Source organism: Acipenser ruthenus, chromosome 13, assembly GCF_902713425.1.
Source record: "Acipenser ruthenus chromosome 13, fAciRut3.2 maternal haplotype, whole genome shotgun sequence".
Taxonomy (NCBI): Eukaryota; Metazoa; Chordata; class Actinopteri; order Acipenseriformes; family Acipenseridae; genus Acipenser; species Acipenser ruthenus.
The window spans coordinates 951,592-972,048 of NC_081201.1; the positions used below are offsets into that span (position 1 = coordinate 951,592).

Genomic DNA, 20,457 nt, shown 5'->3' on the forward strand with positions numbered 1-20,457 from the left:
GCCCCCCGTATCGTGTGCGCGAGTTGTAATGTTATTCGGCTCTCAGCTGATGGGATTTCCTCGGTGCGTGTGCGTGTGTGTGTGTGTGTGGCGCTCTCTCTCTCTCCCTGTCTGTACGTGTGCGTGTGTGTACTTTCTGCAGCTGATCAGATGTCTCGTACAAGGCGGGAAACAGCTGGTAAGAAATCACTCAGCACTGCCAAAACCTCCTTCCGCAGAGTAAGGAATTGCATGTAAACAAAGGACTATTTAAACAGACAAGAAAAAAACTAGAATCGTTGGGGAAAGGGGCTAAATCGAAGGCTACTCCTTATGTATTTAATGTGAAATTAAGGTGCAGGCGCTGTTGCAGTAGAGTGGGGCAACCGGGGGGACGGGACGGGACGGGACGGGACGGGACGGGGAGGGGGGCGATTTGGGCACTTTGCACTAGATTAGACAAAATGTGAATGGGAATGGTTTGTGTGTGTGTGTGTGTGTGTGTGTGTCGGTGTCGGTGTCGGTGTATTTGTCTTCATTCGCCACTATGAAGTGATCCGGCCTCATCAGCTGACGAGTTTGGCAAGGATCACGAAAACAGCAACAGAAATAGGGGCGGGAGGGAGAGGGAGAGTGACATTGAAACAGCTGTACATGTACACCATTTTAGGATGAGGAAATACTGACAAAGAGAGCGAGAGCTGTGCACAGGCTTGCTGCGCACCGCCCTCACTGCTAGCGTTGGTATACCGCATAGCAAAAACACAAAATGGGAGCGATGAGGCAAGCAACGATCCAGGAAACTTGCGAGAGAGGTTACAACGTGCACGCACGACAGCGTGAACACGCACAAACCGATAGATCATTATAGATGGCAATTCGAGATATTAGCGAGATATTAAATAAACAAACAAACAAAAACAACCTAATTGAAGTCTGTCAAGAATAGTACATTTTGAAAGCTATTTTTTGTTACAGTGTTGGAATTAGGGTTTTGTAGTATTCAGTAAGACTAGTGGACGATATATCGGCAGAGTTGATGAGGGTCATTACTGTATCCTGTGTATCTAGTGATTACAAGGCTGGTCCACACACACTGACCGAGGCTCGTCACGTTATTGTTATTACATGCGATACCAAATCCGTGGTCATTTTACCTGTAAAATAGGTGCTGGCGTAACTACCGCCACACTACAGAAGCACTGATATTTACAGCCTGCGTCTTTCCCCATGCCACTCGGTAAAGATCTGTGAATTTAAATGTGCCATTTTATTCTTCTTAACTTGTGCGGATGCTCAGTTCATGGAATAACGGACTATTATTATTTAATGATAATATAATAATGTATTTGTTTACGACTGTAAGTCGCCCTGGATAAGGGCGACTGCTAAGAAATAAATAAATAAATAAATAAATAAATAAATAATAATAATAATAATAATAATAATAATAATAATAATAATAATAATAATAATAATATCCTATTTTCACTGGGTACATTTCACTGTTATAAAACTGAAAAATGCTTGCTGATTCATTTTTTATTAAAAATCTATTGAAAGAGCGAGGCCTGTTTGCTTTTCTGCCAACCTTATCGTGATGAAATGAAAATTAAACATAGCATTTAAGATTAGGTATATGTTGGTATTAAGATTTCTCATCCTCATCCATTTTACACCTGCGTCGCCCCACGGTGACAGCAATGAAAAATCTTACTAATTCCTTTATCTCGGATTAAACAGAACAATACATTAAAACAGATGAATAGCAATACAAACAAACGAGTAACCACACCACGAATACAGCCGCGCCAAGCCATTACATAACATACAGCAGGAGGGATCAATAAGTCACTGAGGTCGGAGGTCTCACATGTGGAGACAGACCACCCCTGATCTGCACAATGCAGACGCCAGATTCCTCTGTTCACATCAACAACAAACAGCACAGCAGCATACTGACTGCATTGAAAGAGACATTAAAGGACAGCAGGTGAATCACAAGGCAATAACAACAAGACAGACTGAATGGTCACTTCATCTCGGCCTTTCACTGTGTCTGACACGTGCAAAATCAACGTTATATTCGGAGGCAGCCGGCGTGGGTTCAAATGCAGATCCTGTCTGACTCCTAGACCTCTTTGAGAAACTGACCTCAATATTTTGACCCCACCAAAAAAAAGGCCTTAGTGGAGCTCATCTTTTACGCAGTAAAATCTTCCCACCGAGATATCAGTTTTAGACTGCACAGACAAAAGACCAGGAATAGCTGCTCCAGGTGCTGGGTAATGCAGTGGAGAATCTCTGTGCGTGTTAATGTAAGGTGTTAAAATGCAGAAGGATGTTAGGCAACTTCCCCTCAAGCGCCCCAGAGTGAAAGCACATTTGGATGATAAATTCTGCAATTAAATCTCCAAGGAGGTAAACGAATATTTTAAAAACCCAATTGCACTGTATCAAGGCACTGTTGTTTGTGATAGTAGGTTGTGTAATCGTTAGTACTCTTGCCTTTTGCCACTAGATTGATTCTGACCTGGTAACTACAAACTGCGAAAAACAGCCTAACTACCAGTCCTAAACAGCTTGAAACCAGCCAAATATGTAAGGGAATCACTCCCAGGGCTTGCTAGAGTGCTCCAGTCCTGCTCTGTATGTGTTGGGCTACTGGCTCCTCAACGACAGCGCACCCTAGTGGCCATTAAGGGTGAGATGACTGTTTGCACCCGACTCAGAAAATATATAATAATAATAATAATAATAATAATAATAATAATAATAATAATAATAATAATAAAGATTTAGATGGAAAAATGGAAGCAAACTTTGCTCTAGTGGAAAAATAATTTAAAGTGGGCTTGGCTAAATTACCTAGACCTCCTGGCACTTGAACTGACCAATCAAAAGAAAGAATATGACACAAGTTAAAGCAAGTTTTATATTTTAGTTTAACCAATAAATATGCACATAAAAAGCAAGCAATCTGCTAATATTATTTTTCTTTGCAACATCAAAATTAACTGTTTTTGCAAGGCAAGATATTTTGCACCATAATTGTACTTTATACTTTAATAAATCATTTGAGTTTGTTATTAAGTCATTAAGGAAATGTTATTCCCGTTCTTTTTTATTTTTTATTTTAAATTTTCTATAGAAAAAGAAGTGGGTTTATGCCTATTACATTTTCAATCTTAAATACAAAAAAAAAAGATTAGCTTTCTCAGTATGCATTAAGTTATAACTTGCAAACATAACTCAATGTGCATTAGCTTTAGCTACAATACCCATAGAAACCTAATTCATAAACTACATATGCGTGATTTATGTTAAATTCTGGCTCTATACAGTGCGATGTAACACGTGAAAAAAGTTAGCACAGTACTCTAAAATAAATGCAATGCGCACACTGACTCGGCCATTAGGAAAATGCGTCCGGAGCTTTCTTTATAAAATAATCCAGGAAGCACGACAAGGGCAAAACACAGACACGGCGGGGTTTACTTTAAAAAGAATAAATCCTAGCGCTGCTTTGCAAAGCAAACGCAGGCCTGGTCTGAGGGGCGAATGGGCGGAGCTGCACACATGCGCTGAGCTGGCAGGGTCCGGGGCTGGTCTTTGAGGAAAGGGAGACACGGCGGGCTGACTGACTCCGGTCGGGGCTTGTCTAAACCAGACAGCCGCTTCGAAACCTCACCATCGCCCGTCTCTATACTCACTAGCGGAGGAACCCAGGGGCGACGGTCAGACGTGGGAAAGACAGCAGTGGCTGGGGTACCACCTCCCCTGCTTCATCCTCCCCCCTCTCTCCTCTGAGCCCCCCTCCCACGCCCCCGCGACCACCATCGCGAATAAGCGATGCACTTTTCTTATTTATATTCAGTCTTTTCTTTTCTTCATTATTTTTATTTAAAGAATGCAAGGTTACTCTTGTAATTCTGAACGGGTTTCTGAATGCGAAAGGACGTGCATATATTTCTTGGAAACTGACAGATGCCAACAACGTTTTTTTTTTGTTTTTTTTTTTAAGAATCGATTTTTTTGTTTAGTATTTACTAAAAACAACAACAACATCAACAACAAAACAGATGGTTTTTAACGCGATTTTCTAACCTTTGCCACCTTAACTAACCAAACCAGCCTTTTTTTTCTGAACGGAGAAGGGAGAGACCATTGAAAAATACATTTTAAAAAAAGCTCGTTTGCAGCAAAAGGATTTAGAGAGAGGGAAAAAAAAGTTTACCCCCAAGTAAAAAAAAAAACAAAAAACAAAAAAAAGAGCCGAAGATTACGACCATTCACGAGACCGGGGCATTCCAAAGGTAACGTTGACATTTCACATGCTTCTGCAGAGTACACCAGGCGTGCAGACTTCTTTACAATATTAATCTATGTTCTTTACTTTTTTTATTGTGTTTTTCGTTGTTGTTCTTGCATTAGTTGAGATGTGGCATCGTTCGGGGTTTGGAGAATGCGTGACCTAGTTTCTCGAAGATGAGCAACAGACACTTCCATCTAGTGCCTTGTGTTCCTCACGCTGTTGTACGTGCCTCTATACACACAGTGTATTTATAATGCTTGAGGCACTGTATTTGCTACCCGGATTCCTTAAAGCCCCCGTTGTTATTAATATCCAACACGTGATGTTTATACTAGTGTGTGCCTAGCAGTGAGCAAAACCCGTCAATCGGTTCACACTCATTTTACCCCAAGAGTTATTTATAGTGTTAGTGTATTAATACTCATTTTACAGTAAGAGTTATTTATAGTGTTATTATATTAATTTGGGGTGCTTGTGTTGTGAAGTCACAGGGAGCTGTCACCCTGCTGTTGGGACAGTGCTGAGGACAAGCAGGGGGGCCTGCGAATGCTGGATAATGTAAACAAACTGAACCATCAACAACACCCAGACCGCTTAACTGTGGAAGATGTAAATATCCAGACAGCGATTGATTTTATTTGAGTGGAAGCAGAACGTGATTGTTTAGGGGGCAGGGGGTTTGATGTGCTACAGTAACAGGGATATCCCGACACATGCGATGGTTCGAACCTTGTGTGACGGTAATACAATTAAATTGTCATTCATGATAGACTGTTTTGTTAAATTGACAAACTTGAATGAGATAGGCATGTGCAGCATTCATAAATCAGATTCATCCAACCACGTCTCATGAGTGAATTTTCTGTCCACGTTGCTTTCCAGTGCACATTAGGCAGTGTGGAGGTTGTGTGCATTGGGCTACTCACCTGTACTCTGTGCCAGGCTTCACATGCAATAACAAACTAAAGCTGAACACCTCTGTGCTAATCTAATTGAAATTGCTTAGGCTGGTAATGAAAACCTGGCATGACTCAAACCGCTATGCAGTGGGAGTCAGTATGGCTGAGCTGCATTCTTCTTTTGGCAGTTTAGCAGCCCACTTTAAAAGTCACTGCTGGTAAACAAACAAGAAACACGTCCTCAGATAATCCTGGGCTTTGTAAAACAGTCAGGTATCTAATGACCTTATTTATTGCTGGTAGATTGTTGGCACTAACTAGCAGTGGAAGCTGCTTTCCGCAGCTCCAGAGCTCTCTGGGAGAGTCCCCCGCATGGTGTGCTTCGACAGTGGGGGCTGCCGGACTCCTCCTGCTCTAATTCCTGTCAGAGGTGGCCGCTGGCTGGGTGAGCCGATGTCTGGGTCGTGGGAGGAGGGAGTCATGGGGGATGAAAAGCTTCCAGAACCTGGGAGGGGCCAGCCGCTCAGCTGAACACACAGATGGACACGGAGGGAGAGAGAGAGAGAGCCCGCTGTATTGACCATGTCCCTGTGCTAGAAGGAAGCACAGTCCTATAGAGACTGAGAGGCATGGCTCCCAGGGGCTGCCTGCACCCCCTTTGCAGTGGGGGTCGGGTTCGAGCAGCTCAGCAATGGGCAGTAAGAGTGAGGTGGAGAATCGAAGGGAGGTTGTTGGCAGTGGTCGAATGTCTGCCGGGCTGGAGGTATTGGGTTTGAGTAGCTCAGTTACGGTACCAGTATCTCAAACGTGCAACAGTGTGGCGTAGTGGTTAGGGCTCTGGACTCTTGATCGGAGGGTTGTGGGTTCAATCCCTGGTAGGGGACACTGTTGCTGTACCCTTGAGCAAGGTACTTTACCTAAATTGCGCCAGTAAAAACCCAACTGTATAAATGGGTAATTGTACGTAAAAATAATGTGATATCTTGTAACAATTGTAAGTCGCCCTGGATAAGGGCGTCTGCTAAGAAATAAATAATAATAATAATAATAATAACAATCATCTTGCAACCCTTTTGAACACTCGTAGACTGCAAAATCTGAAAATAGCGAGTTCTAACATCTTGAAAACTCTGAGGAATTCCTATTTTGGTGGTGACCCTCCTGTCAGCCAAATATGAGCAAAATCCCAAGACAGAGCGGTTGAAGACTTTCTCGGATTGGGGCGTTCTCTATATTCACCCTGCAGACCTCTCAGCTATTGCTTTCTGCACAGTGTGGAGTGCGTCACTGACTGCTGTGAAACCCTGGCACACCGTGGAAATGAGGCGTGCATTGGCAGCCAATTCAGTTCTGCTTAGTGGAGAATAGGCACTACAGCGTTGTGTCCAGAACAGAGGCACTGGGAGGCAGTGAGACCTGTGTCTTAGAGATGAGAGACTGGGAGGCAGTGAGACCTGTGTCTTAGAGATGAGAGACTGGGAGGCAGTAAGACCTGTGTCTTAGAGATGAGGCACTGGGAGGCAGTGAGACCTGTGTCTTAGAGATGAGAGACTGGGAGGCAGTGAGACCTGTGTCTTAGAGATGAGGCACTGGGAGGCAGTAAGACCTGTGTCTTAGAGATGAGAGACTGGGAGGCAGTGAGACCTGTGTCTTAGAGATGAGGCACTGGGAGGCAGTGAGACCTGTGTCTTAGAGATGAGAGACTGGGAGGCCGTGTGGCTTAGTGAGTATTGCTGAGGGACTAAAAGGCAGTGTGGCCCAGTGGTTATAGTTGAGACTAGGAGGCAGTGTGACCGTTGGTTAGGACTATTAAACAAGGACTTGGCTGCATTGAAAGAGTCGCTGCCCCTGCTGTAGTCTTGTGCTTCAGCACGGAGAGTAAAGAAATTCAGTCCGTCAGCAGCTGCGTTTCACTCTTATCTTTCAAGTCACGTCAGGAATAACAGAAAGGATTAAGCAGGTTGAAACTCCCCAGCCGTAATTAAGTGGTGGAAACCGATTTGGGAGTGGTGGAGGAGGAGGGGGGGGAGGTGGGGTAGAAATTTCCTCGGGGATTGTGCTGGCCAGACAGCCGTGGTTGCCGGGGGTTTGGCATGCCAGAGCAGAGGAAGTGGTTGTGGATGTATCATATCTGAGGATGCATCAGCTCTGCAGCTTTGAGGAACTAGAGCGGTGCCTCCTTAAATCCCCCCTCCCGAATGGACTGACTCCCCAGCAGTGGGGCAGGTAGCGCTCAGTTACAGCAAGGCCTTGAGAGTGCCGCTCTCTCTTTCTCTGCTCTCGGACGCAGAATTCCTCAGCGTCTGAGAGTGCTGGCTCCATGCCACCGGCAGCACGGTAAGCTTGCCTGATTGCCAGCTAGGGAGTCTAACAGGTGTGAGTCTTGTCTTTCTCTTTGCCTGCCTGCCTGCTTTTGCGGTTATATTTTTAATCTGGCTCAATTAGGCAACCAACTCTGAGCTCCCATTTTCTGTTCTGTTTGTTCTCACAGAAAGTAGTAAAAGGTTTGGAGGCTTGCTGTATATTCCTCGGGTAGCAGGCAGGAGAGGGAAATGGAGAGACGATAAATACTGTGGCGGAGAAAGGGAGGAATAGATAGATACAAAATTGAAAACACACATTACTGCATGGGGGAGCCCCAACCGCACAGAATGACATAGCAACAGAGAGGAGGAAGGGTTAGGGACAGAGAGAGAGAGTGTGTGTGTGTGTGTGTGTGTGTGTGTGTGTGTGTGTGTGTATGGAGGAGAGGCTGTTGTGTGCAGAGGCCCATCCCTAGCTGAGTGGAAACTGAGGTTTCCTGTCTCCGATCCCTCTGCCTTTCAAGCAGGGAAGCAGGGAAAGAATCAGTTTATTCAGGGTGCTGTGCGTCGGGGGGGGGGGGGGGTCTGCCAAGACTGAGGTTAATGACTGTGCAATAAACCCTGTGAGCAGCCAGGGAGGGAGAGCCAGAGGGGCCAGCACTAGGACTGTGGACGCTGCTGTGTGTGTGTGTGTGTGTGTGAGGGGATCCATGCAAGAATGTGTGCAATATGAAATATTCCAGCTGATTGCTTCAGCTGCTGGCAGCTTGTAGTTGTACAGGTTTTCAGATTCTGAAACAGAGCTCCCTTGATTTTTCCACACTTCAATAATTCACAAATTCGGTTAATTTGTGGTCAGCCTGCGTCGTCTGTAAGTGGTACAGGTGCTGTATTTTACTGAGTAAAGTGCCTTCACTAGTTCACTGTTTCCATTATTTCACAGTTTGAATTTTTTGATCCTCAAGTCAGATAGTGAAATAAAGAAGATCCGACAACACAGATCCGAGTGGCTTCTACAGCAGACCCGCAGGCACCCCGTCGGCCACAGGAGTCGCTGGTGCGCGGTGAACCGAGGATCACCCTGCCGACCTGAACCCTCCCCACCCGGTTGGCGCATGGCCAACTGTGCGCCACCCCCTGGGAACTCCCAGCCGCGATCGTCGATGGCATAACCTGGACTCGAACCAGCGATCTCCAGGCTATAGGGCGCATCCTGCACTCCACGTGGAGCGCCTTTTACTAGATGCGCCACTCGGGAGCCCATAATAAGTTATTTATAAGAAGGAATCACATGTCTCGCCCACAGCCTTAAAAAAACAGAAAGCCTAGACTGCTGTACTCTGAGGGCCATGCCATCGGCTGCAGATTATAGGAATCATGCCCCACCAAATAACAGCTTCGGGTGGAAACTGCTATTCACAGCTATGTATTTTCCAATGGAGAGCTGGGAACAGGTTGAATTCCACTACAGATCAAAACATGCAACCATGCGTGTACAAACTCATGCTCAGGGCTCAACGCTTCACTCGTTTTTGTCTCTCGCTTTTGTTTAAAGTTTCTTTTTTTCTTATTGTTTTTAGTTTCTTTTTGGCTTGTCCGAAAGAGTATTGTAGCAGCAGCTTCAAGCACAGACAGATTGGTCCAGACAAAACGAAAGAACCTGCAAACCTTATTTTCTGTGGGTTTGTGCCTCAGCTGCAGTAAAGTGGTTCAGTCCTGCTTAACAAAATCCAATGAAACTTTGAATGGCAAATTTCTTACATATGAACATATTCTCCATGCTGCACTGCACTGACACCTGGCTCTTAAAGGCTAGGTCTGTGCCTGCACACTGAGATTCTCTGTTACAGGATGTGCATGTACAACAGGAGACCCAAGCTTCCTTCACGGCACTGCCATCTGTGGTGGTGGCCTGTACTGGTATGCCTCAATTTTAATAACATGCTTTTATTGAGAAAACAGTTAAACAAATCCTGCCTGACGGTATACCTTTTTTTATTCAGCTCCACTGCCTTGCTCTGGATCAGTGAAGTCAGTTCAAAGTGTGATCTAGTCCAGAAATTCTTGCAAAGTTTGTGTTTCAGTAAAATATTTAATCGCTTAATGATTAAAGGAGTGCCAGGCGGTGATCAAGGGCAAGGTGGGGTATTTAAAACAGTCGCTGTCCATTGATAGAGGGACGGGAAACAACTGCAGGAGTTTAATGAGCTTACTGCAGTATTCAAGTTTACTGAAGAGTAATACATTAACAAAGTTATATTTGTTGGAAAATCAGGATACTGCAGTTAGGAGCAAAGCCGGTGACCCAGCACGTTTGTCCCTCCCTCGTATCATCGTCCTCGCTTTCAGTGAATTGCAGGCTGTAAGGGAATACTCCCCTCAAAGCCCTGACAAGTGAAGTGGTTCTCTTATGTGAGCAAGTTTGGTCTTGTCAGCCCTGCTGCAATGGAGTGCTACTCAACACAAGAATACAGCCTGTCTTCTGAACAACATGTGGTGTCCTGCTGAGGGGGGAGAAGAGGAGAGAGAGAGAGAGAGAGAGAGAAGACGTGTGGGTGTGTTTGAATAGTGCTGAGGGATTTGGAACAGTATAGAGAGGGGCCTCTCTCGGGGGGTGGGGGGGGGGGGGGGGGTGCTGCTCTGTGAACTCTCCCAGCAGGGGGTCATGGCAACTCCCCCGCAGAGACCGTGCAACATTCCACATTCTCATTGTCGACACTGACACCGGTCTGTACCAATGCAGAGCTTTCTCAGGAAAGGGAGGGTCTGATTTATTCCAGCTGCCGGCCTGCGCCAGTAATTGTTTGCATATGTCTTACCTTTAGCTGTACTGTAGGTCGCGGCATTCTTCTGCAGGGAGCTGCGTGCAGGTGCCATGCGTTTCATGTGCGATGCTGGGTTTGCAGTTAAAAAAAACCCTAAGAATTATAGTCAAGGAACTACAATTAGGTTTGAAATGAACGGTTTTGTAGACTGCTGTTGGCTTGCCCACCATGTGAAAACTGTCTTTACATTAAACACAGGCAGACAGACGCAACCTACACAATCTACCCCGATTGACCTTGATCTATCCCAAGGAAGCACATTCATTTTAAAGTATGTGTTTGAGTAGCTCAGTGGTTAGAGTGCTGGGCTGCAGTGTGGAAGGCAGTGTGTTTGAGTAGCTCAGTGGTGAGACTGCTGGGCTGCAGTGTGGAAGGCAGTGTGTTTGAGTAGCTCAGTGGTGAGACCGCTGGGCTGCAGTGTGGAAGGCAGTGTGTTTGAGTAGCTCAGTGGTTAGAGTGCTGGGCTGCAGTGTGGAAGGCAGTGTGTTTGAGTAGCTCAGTGGTTAGAGTGCTGGGCTGCAGTGTGGAAGGCAGTGTGTTTGAGTAGCTCAGTGGTGAGACCGCTGGGCTGCAGTGTGGAAGGCAGTGTGTTTGAGTAGCTCAGTGGTGAGACCGCTGGGCTGCAGTGTGGAAGGCAGTGTGTTTGAGTAGCTCAGTGGTGAGACTGCTGGGCTGCAGTGTGGAAGGCAGTGTGTTTGAGTAGCTCAGTGGTGAGACCGCTGGGCTGCAGTGTGGAAGGCAGTGTGTTTGAGTAGCTCAGTGGTTAGAGTGCTGGGCTGCAGTGTGGAAGGCAGTGTGTTTGAGTAGCTCAGTGGTGAGACTGCTGGGCTGCAGTGTGGAAGGCAGTGTGTTTGAGTAGCTCAGTGGTGAGACCGCTGGGCTGCAGTGTGGAAGGCAGTGTGTTTGAGTAGCTCAGTGGTGAGACCGCTGGGCTGCAGTGTGGAAGGCAGTGTGTTTGAGTAGCTCAGTGGTGAGACCGCTGGGCTGCAGTGTGGAAGGCAGTGTGTTTGAGTAGCTCAGTGGTGAGACCGCTGGGCTGCAGTGTGGAAGGCAGTGTGTTTGAGTAGCTCAGTGGTGAGACCGTTGGGCTGCAGCGTGGAAGGCAGTGTGTTTGAGTAGCTCAGTGGTGAGACCGTTGGGCTGCAGCGTGGAAGGTAGTGTGTTTGAGTAGCTCAGTGGTTAATTAAGGTATCATCAATCTGTCTGTACGCAATCTCGTCTAGTCCTGATCGATTATCAGATTACTACTGTCGTGCTGTCCACACTGTAAATAGCTGAAAACCATATTTTAAGGCCTGTGTGACACACTCAGGAGCGCTGAAGCTCGTCTCTGAGTTGTCTGATCTCAGACGCCAGGTCACGCGATCGCTCGTCATGAACAATCTGCTCGGTTGGCTCCGATACAAATCGTTCTGGATCAGTTGCTTGAACAGAGTCTGGCTCTCTGCATGCGCGCGCGCGTGCGTGCGTGCGTGCGTGTTCACAGGGTCTGAAGAGTTCATTTCCGGAGTTGGGCAGGGCTTGGGTGGGGGGTGTACCATCTGGTTTAAATTTGACAAATTCCTTTGAATGAGTGTTTGTGCAAAGGTCAACGAGGCGGGTCTGGGACTGGGCTGTGAGTGAGTTTGTGTGTGTTTGAGTGTGAAGGAATAGGAATTTACACTTAAGTGCGGTGGACGCAGGTCTCACGAGATGTGCTTTTTCTTGAACTCTGTTTTTGTATTCGCAGCACAGTCGTGGCAGGGGATGCAAGTTGCTAGAATTCTTCATCCATTAAGCATAGATTAGCAGCCTTTATGTCAGCCGTCCTGCCTCAAACAGAGCCTGTCTGTGTGTCCTCTGCAGCTGGGCTGTCTGGGCTCCCTGCCAGGCGTGTCTGTGTGTAGCGCCTGTGGAGCTGGCCGTCGCCGTGGCGATGCTGTCCCTAGACGAACCCCTGGACCTCAAGCTGACCCTGTCGAAGGTGCGGGGGGCGAGGGGGGACCCCCCTACGGACTCGCAGAGCGCCAGGCGGTGCCAGCTCAAGATGGCCCCGGACGGAAGCGCGGTGATCATGCCGGCATTACCCTCCTCCCCGCGCACAGGTGAGGGGATTATAATACTCCTCCGTCTGTCTGTCGGCTGCCCATTGTACATTCAGATAACAGAACCCCTGACCTGCTACAGGGGTAGAAACAGGACTCATCCGTTCCAGGTTTTACTACGAGCTTGATTAGCCAGTGTGTATAGGTAACAAGCTCAGGTGTGTCTTATTAAACTCACAGTAAAACCAGGAATGGATCAAACTGCTGTGCAGCATTGGAGTCTTATTTCCACCCCTGCCCCCCTGTGTGTTCCCCCAGGTCAGTCCACACTGCCCCGCTCTCAGTCCCAAGAGAAGCCTGAACCCCGAAACACAGCCACCCCTGCGATGGGGCCCAGCCTGTCCCCGGCCCCCGGCCCCGCGGAGCTGTCTGAAGGGAACGGGGCGTCGCCCAGCTTCAGCAGGGTGAGTACGAGGCGCAGCGAGCATGCCGTTAGCCCAAACGTTTGTTACAGTTTTGCCTTCTGTTTCAGTGTTTTGATGTAATGGATAACAAATACATGTGGAGTGAAGAGAGCGTTCTGCAAGACAGGGCCTGACGTTCATTATATTCACACAGTTTCACACGGATGTTGTCTTTTTGTTTTTTGATCAAGATGTTCCCGCTCTGTATCATTTTCGTTATACTTTTAGGTCATATTTCTTTATGATTTTGCCACGGTCAAAACATGTCTGAAGTTTTTACGGTGCAGGAAAGGTGTCAGCCTTAGGGTTTGATTCATCCAGGATTATCAGCGAATTCAAGAAGCTGCTTGATGAGATTCTGGCATCAATAAACTACTAACAACCAAACAAGCAAGATGGGCTGAATGGAGCCTCCTCTCGTTTGGAAACTTTCTTATGTTCTTATGAGAGTTTATGTGCTGCTCCACCTTGCTTCACACAAGTGTTTGTCCTTGTAGGACTCTCCACCAATCCGGTACTTTGAGGGCGGGGCCAGCTCCCAAGCTTTCCAGTTCTTTCTGCCTATTGGTTCAGGGGGTGGGCTCCACCTGCCGTCCTCCATGTTCATTGGCCCTCCAAAAGAAAAGCCCGCCTCCCCGGAGCTCACTGCTGACGAGCAGCTGGCCTGCCGCTGGATCAAGGTGAGTGAAATAAAGAGCGTGATACTGTGGGAGTGAGTGTGTGAGAGAGCTGTTAATTGCACAGCCCACCTATGTGACATGTTCCTGCAGTGCTTTAGTTACAGCATGTGCGATGTGGAGTATGCAATTAAATAAAGTGCACTTTAAAAAGGAACAAAGCAGCACCAACCAATCCTGTAATTACAGAAGCACTGCATGACAATGGGTTTAAAAAAAAAAAACAACTGCAAAACTGGCAGCGTTTTTACAGAAGGAAGCCTTGGAATTAAAAACCCTGAAGGCAGCTTCAAAGCATGGTATGATCTCCAGAAATGTTTTGTACTAGCGAGGACTGCCTCCAAGAGTGCGGTGTCCCTGTATGTCAAGCGTGGACGCTCACAGTGAGCAGTATATCGGAGGGGTTGCAGATCTGGAACCCTAAAGGACGTTGATGGCAAAGTGAGTTCCACTTGTCATAGAGGATATTATTTTGCTTACAGTGTGCAAGCAACGTATTCAGTTTGCTGTTTTGATTGTGGAGTGTCCTTGTAAACCACAGCGACCATGCAGAGCTGCAGTAACTCACCCAGGTGACCTGTCCTGCCCTGACCAGGCCTCTTTCACCTCTGATCCTTCCTCTTCGCAGTGCAACCTGCTCTTCGATTCACTGCAGGACCTGGTTGACCACGTGAACGATTTCCACGTCAAGCCTGAAAAGGATTCTGGGTACTGCTGTCACTGGGAGGGCTGTGCCAGGAGGGGGCGTGGCTTCAATGCCAGGTAGGAATCCTCTCAGCAGGCACTGCTTTCAGTAACAAATGATAAAAAGACATGTATACAGCAATATATGTAAAACAAACAAACAAACAAACAAACAAAACAGGATTATAATATAAATATACTATTAGGACTTTACTGCAGTCTCTCTGTCTCTGTGTCTCCCTCACAGAGCTCTGTTAGTCTCTCTGTCTCCCTGATGCAGCTCTGTTAGTCTCTGTGTCTCCCTGATGCAGCTCTGTTAGTCTCTGTGTCTCCCTGATGCAGCTCTGTTAGTCTCTCTGTCTCCCTGATGCAGCTATGTTAGTCTCTCTGTCTCCCTGATGCAGCTATGTTAGTCTCTGTGTCTCCCTGATGCAGCTCTGTTAGTCTCTGTGTCTCCCTGATGCAGCTCTGTTAGTCTCTGTGTCTCCCTGATGCAGCTCTGTTAGTCTCTCTGTCTCCCTGATGCAGCTATGTTAGTCTCTCTGTCTCCCTGATGCAGCTATGTTAGTCTCTGTGTCTCCCTGATGCAGCTCTGTTAGTCTCTGTGTCTCCCTGATGCAACTCTGTTAGTCTCTCTGTCTCCCTGATGCAGCTCTGTTAGTCTCTGTGTCTCCCTGATGCAGCTCTGTTAGTCTCTGTGTCTCCCTGATGCAGCTCTGTTAGTCTCTGTGTCTCCCTGATGCAGCTCTGTTAGTCTCTGTGTCTCCCTGATGCAGCTGTGTTAGTCTCTGTGTCTCCCTGATGCAGCTCTGTTAGTCTCTGTGTCTCCCTGATGCAGCTCTGTTGGTCTCTGTGTCTCCCTGATGCAGCTGTGTTAGTCTCTGTGTCTCCCTGATGCAGCTCTGTTGGTCTCTGTGTCTCCCTGATGCAGCTGTGTTAGTCTCTGTGTCTCCCTGATGCAGCTGTGTTAGTCTCTGTGTCTCCCTGATGCAGCTGTGTTAGTCTCTGTGTCTCCCTGATGCAGCTGTGTTAGTCTCTGTGTCTCCCTGATGCAGCTATGTTAGTCTCTGTGTCTCCCTGATGCAGCTGTGTTAGTCTCTGTGTCTCCCTCCTGCAGGTACAAGATGCTGATCCACATCCGCACCCACACCAATGAGAAGCCGCACCGCTGCCCCACCTGCAACAAGAGCTTCTCACGACTCGAGAACCTCAAGATCCACAACCGCTCGCACACAGGTCAGTGTCGGGGCAGCCCAGCTGCAGGGCCGCTCATAATAAAAGCATAGCAAAGTGCAATAAAGCACAGTCAATTAATAAACATGGCAAACCAGGTAAACGCATATTATAACCATGGAAAAAGCATGTGGTAAAACTGCAAAAATAGCATGCAGAAATACCCTGGTAAACTTTTATAATTCCGGAGACTGCACAGACCTGAACAGTCTGATTTGTTGAGCCGTTCCACCTTCCTTTTCTGGATCGTGTTCCTCTTGTCCGGTCTGCTCAGTGAGCAGCTCCACAAACCTGCTCCTGTTCACTGAACTACAGGAACATGTCTGGGTCTGTGCTGCTCCTGTTCACTGAACTACAGGAACATGTCTGGGTCTGTGCTGCTCTTGTTCACTGAACTACAGGAACATGTCTGGGTCTGTGCGTCTCACCAGATTACACCTTTATCCTTTCAGTTTCTTGAAGCTGTGTTTCTCTTCCTGTTCCTTTTCCAGGGGAGAAGCCGTACATCTGCCCGTACGAGGGCTGCAACAAGCGCTACTCCAACTCCAGCGACCGCTTCAAGCACACACGCACGCACTACGTCGACAAGCCCTACTACTGCAAGATGGCGGGGTGCCTGAAGCGCTACACCGACCCCAGCTCCCTGCGCAAGCACATCAAGGCTCACGGGCACCACGTGATGCACGAGCAGCAGGGGGCGCTGCGGCAGGGTGGCAGGGGGGTGGAGGGTCCCTACATCAGCGGGGCGCACATCATCATCCCCAGCCCGGCCGCCCTCTTCGGCAGCCACGCCCTGCAGGGACTGGGGCGCTCCCTGCCTCTCCCGCTGAGCGCCCGGCCCCTGGACCTCAGCACGCTGGCCTGCGCGGGCTTGGGGTCCCCCTCCCTGGGCGCCCTGGCCAACCCGGTCCTCTCCCTCAACAGTACTCCCATCGGCCTGGCCAAATCGCCCGTGGTGTCTTCCGGCTTCTCCGCCGGTGGTCTGGGGCTGCCCCTGGTTTCCTTGGTGACCGGGGGGGTTTCGCAAAAAAACGGGGCGCTGTTCGGGAAACACTCCAAACTGGCCAACTCCAAGCCCGACAGCAAGCTGAGACCCAGAGGGGAAGACCTTGGGGGCATACCTGGGACTGTCCTGAATCTCTCCACCGGGGCAGGTGCTCTCTCCAGCCCTGAGTCGCTAACCCAGGGCTGGGTGGTCATTCCTTCTGGCTCAGTTGTCCTCAAACCGGCCGTTGTAAACTAATCCACATTCCTGGAGGGGTGGGGGGTGGCTTGGAGGGCAATCAGTAGATGTCAGGATGTAAAGGGGTCGCTCGTCCTGAAGCTCAGAGCTCAGATAACATTTCCTTTCCTCTATACAGATTTCTTAAAGACAACGGTGGACAGTACCACGCGATGGCATTCCTTTTCTCTTGTGCTCCAACAGGGAGGACCGTGGCTTTGCTTTGTGCGTTTTTAGAGGCAACTTGGCAGAAACCTTTCTCTTTGGACTGGCGGTCATGCTGTCCATGGAATCCGGTCACCTGGTCATCCCATCAGCTCTTCTGCATTTCTGATTTACATGCAAACACACCGAACATTCATCCGGAACATAAGTCTCACGTTTTGAGTTGATGCTTTAGTTTTTTTTAAGATATTTACAGAGATCTGGCATGTCTGGTTTAAGCCTGTTTACCTGTATTGGAAAGCGGCTGCCAGTTCGACCCCAGTTCTTTGAAGTTGTGCCATTGGATCATTATGGGATTTTTAATGTGTAAAGGATGCAAGATACTTTGAATCCTGCGCTGTCCTGTGTAATTTGTAGAAATGCTAATAACATTGAACCCGGTGCAATCTGTACACATACTGATAAAATAAATAAATAAAATAGAACCCAAACACATATCTGCTTAAATTGGCTCAAACAAGCGGACGAGACAGGAAATTCCCACCATAGGACGTTAATTCCATAAAATAACTTGCAGTGGCCAGAAACCAACCCCAGGGGGAGCCATGGACCAGGTCATTCTAAGAGAGTCGAGCCCCTTTAGGAAGAACCTGTGTTGAGGGCAGGCTCCCATCCCAGGTGTTCCCTAAGTGGGCTTCTGAATCTACCAAGTTCATTAGTCTCTAGCGACTCTTGCAGGGTCATTCTCCTCCCTGCTACAGCACAGTGACCAGCCTCTCCCTGCTCTCTCCTACTGTAGCGAAGGCTCAGGATAGCCATGCTGGGGGAGGGAGGAAAGCGGAGCACTTCAGAAACGCAGGGATCATTCCCCAAGGACATTTCAATCCTTTTTTTTTTTAAGACGAGACATTTTCTCATGTCGACGTTGCTTTGTTTTTCGGTGTGGCCATACCGCCAGCCGCATGTTGTAAAAGCCTAATGCGTGCTGCTGGGAAACCAGCCCCCACTGGAACTTCTCACGTTTGCAGGACAAGGCGGACTGGCAGGGCAGGTAGCTCACTTCCGCTGCTTAGCTTGGCTCAGCTCCTCGGGGAGGAGACGTTCAGCAGACACGCTGCCGGCTTTCCTTGGAAACAGAGACGAGCGCTCACCACAGAACAGCGCAGATACAGGGTTGCTGCTGGAGGGAGAGAAACATCACAGGAGTGGCTGCCAGGCACCACAGCACTGGAACAAGCTTCTAGGAGCACCGACAGCACTGCAGCGCAGCCTTGAAAGAGGTGGTCACATGGAGCAGGTAATGCAGAAACACAGAGCTGGACCGCCCCCTGTGACGGTCATCCGAGAATCTTGTTACACAATAGCAGTGCTGCCTCCACCAAGCAGTGAATGCATTTCCACAACTGTGAAAAAATCTCCCGCTCATACTCGAATCAGGTCTTTCAGAGAGTAGACTCTAAAAACGCCCCCTGGTCCTCCGTCCTTCCACACTGAAGACCGCAGCCCCACCAGCTCGTCAGCCGGGAAAAGCTAAAGCAGCTTCCATCTCCGCTCAGAAGAAGCCTGCCGCTTCCTGTAAATCAGGCTGTGACTCAAAGCGTGACTCATGCAGTGGCATCCGAGACAGGACAGGAAACAGGACTGGTGCTGCTCCATAGACCCCCACACAGTGCTGTCCAGCGCACTGTAGTGGAGCGAGCCAAGGTTGACACGGACCCGCCCTGGGTCCAATCTTTAAATATAATTATAATAATAATAATAATAATAATAATAATAATAATAATAATAATAAGCTGTTTGACCTATTAACCCTTTGAGCACTCACCTGCACTTTCAACAAGCAACATACACCCCCTCCCTCCTACTCATCTGCAACGATAGTCTTTATCAGGAGTGTCTTGTGAATGGAAGGTCATGGTTTGTAACTGTGTCTGCACGGCGTTTCCTTGTGCCCACTATTTTAACTGTAGTTTGGGGCTTTCAGTTTCTTTTTTATTGGGACTGTGTCCCACATAGCAATCTTTATTCTATTGTTTTGTTATTCTGTATAGTATTATTATTATGGCTATATGTTTGTGAATTAGGCTTTCTTTGCTGCTCCTTGACTGTAGATTTGCGGCGGACTGATTGCCTTCACTTCCCCGTGCTGTCGATGCTGCTGGTCAGTAAAAACCAGCAATCCTGGAAACACGTCGCAGGTCTAAGTGTTTAAAGAATAGTGTTAAAATAAAGGAAAGAAACCCCCAGATCTCAAAAAATACTGGTTAAAAAATTGACTCGTTCTGCCTTAGCATTGCCTTCATCCTGATCAACGCCATCCTAAACTAAAACACAGCGTTTTTAATGTTTCTTTTAACCAGGAAAGTATTTTTGTATTTATGCGAGTTGCAGGGTTTCCTTTCCTTGATTTGGATATTGTGTTTAACCCTACGCACAACAGTTGACTGTTAACAGGAAGGAGCCGACGGTCAGGGAATACAGATCCTCGCTGTCCTTCGATCAGTGCCTCACTTTGCCATGACCTCCCTACAAATATCAACAACCATTCGGACACCTAGCTTGCCAATGAAACACTGACTAGTTTCTCTCCCTCACTCCCCATCCTGGATACTCTGGGCAAGTACATTTATGAAACACTTTTTTTTTTAAAATAATAATAATAATAATAATAATAATAATAATTAATAATTTTTAATTAATTAGCCACCACAGTACGCATTAAAAAGGGATGCCTTGTTTTAAAGTGTAAAAATGCTATAGCAGTGCACAAAGGGTTAATACTAGACGAAGGCCTGGGAAAGGGCCAGTATCAGATTATGTTTTTGTTTTTGTTTTTTCTTTGCACATCAAGATATTTTTTAATATCAGTATGTTTAATGGTTCGAAGTGCCTTATATTATAGTTAAAATGTAGAGGATATACAGTGTGTGTGTGTATGTATATATATATCTATCTATATATATATATATATATATATAATTTGGGGCTCCAGTATTGAAGTCGCACGTTGCAGAATTTCAATTGTAAAAGTCTTAATTGGTGCAACATAGCCATGTGCTCCTGTTTTAGAGGGTGTTTAACTATGTCAATGAAAAAAAAAAAAAGTTGAATAAAGTTGCATTTTATAACTGCCCTGTGTTTGACTTTACCTGCAACTTCAGCCACTGATGCTCAGGAGCTACTGTGTGGTCTTTTCTGCACCGGCTATATAAACCACACTGTAATGCAGGGCTGCCCAACCCTGGTCCTGGGGACCCCCTGTGTCTTCTGGTTTTAATTTCAGCTGAGCTCTCAATTACTTAACTAAACCCTCAACTGAAACCATAATGGGCTTAATTAGACCTTTTTAACTTGTTTTCAGCTCTTAAACAGTTGCAAAGTTCAAGCTAGCTAAAACATGTTATAACTTGAACTGTGCAACTTTTTAGGAGCTGAGAACAATTAAAAAGGTCAAATTAAGTAAATGATTTGTTCAATGAAGGGTCTAGTTAAGTAACTGGGCGCTCTGTTGGAATGGAAACCAGCAGACACAGCAGGGGGTCCCCAGGACCGGGGTTGGGCAGACCTGCTGTAATGACTACCCCAGCTAAGACTAACTAAAGGTGGGATTTCATGAGACACACAGACCCGCACATGTGTTCCATATCCCTTCGGTCATGGCTGTGTG

General features: G+C 47.3%; 1 protein-coding gene across 4 annotated transcripts; it reads left to right on the plus strand.

Moving 5' to 3' along the window:
- The first annotated feature begins 87 nt into the window (after positions 1 to 87).
- Positions 88 to 19,435, plus strand: LOC117962955 (zinc finger protein GLIS2-like). Of its 4 annotated transcripts, none has more exons than XM_059035390.1 (7): positions 88 to 178; positions 12,167 to 12,405; positions 12,664 to 12,809; positions 13,307 to 13,489; positions 14,115 to 14,248; positions 15,288 to 15,406; positions 15,895 to 19,435. In XM_059035390.1, exons 2-7 carry the CDS (start codon positions 12,237 to 12,239, stop codon positions 16,644 to 16,646), a joined length of 1,503 nt encoding a protein of 500 aa, XP_058891373.1. In that variant the 5' UTR covers positions 88 to 178; positions 12,167 to 12,236; the 3' UTR covers positions 16,647 to 19,435. The 4 variants fall into 4 exon arrangements, with proteins under 4 accessions (XP_058891373.1, XP_058891372.1, XP_034781702.2 ...); XM_059035389.1 differs by lacking the exon at positions 88 to 178 and adding an exon at positions 3,462 to 4,295; XM_034925811.2 differs by lacking the exon at positions 88 to 178 and adding an exon at positions 7,290 to 7,530 and having other exon boundaries at positions 14,142 to 14,248.
- Positions 19,436 to 20,457: the final 1,022 nt, after the last annotated feature.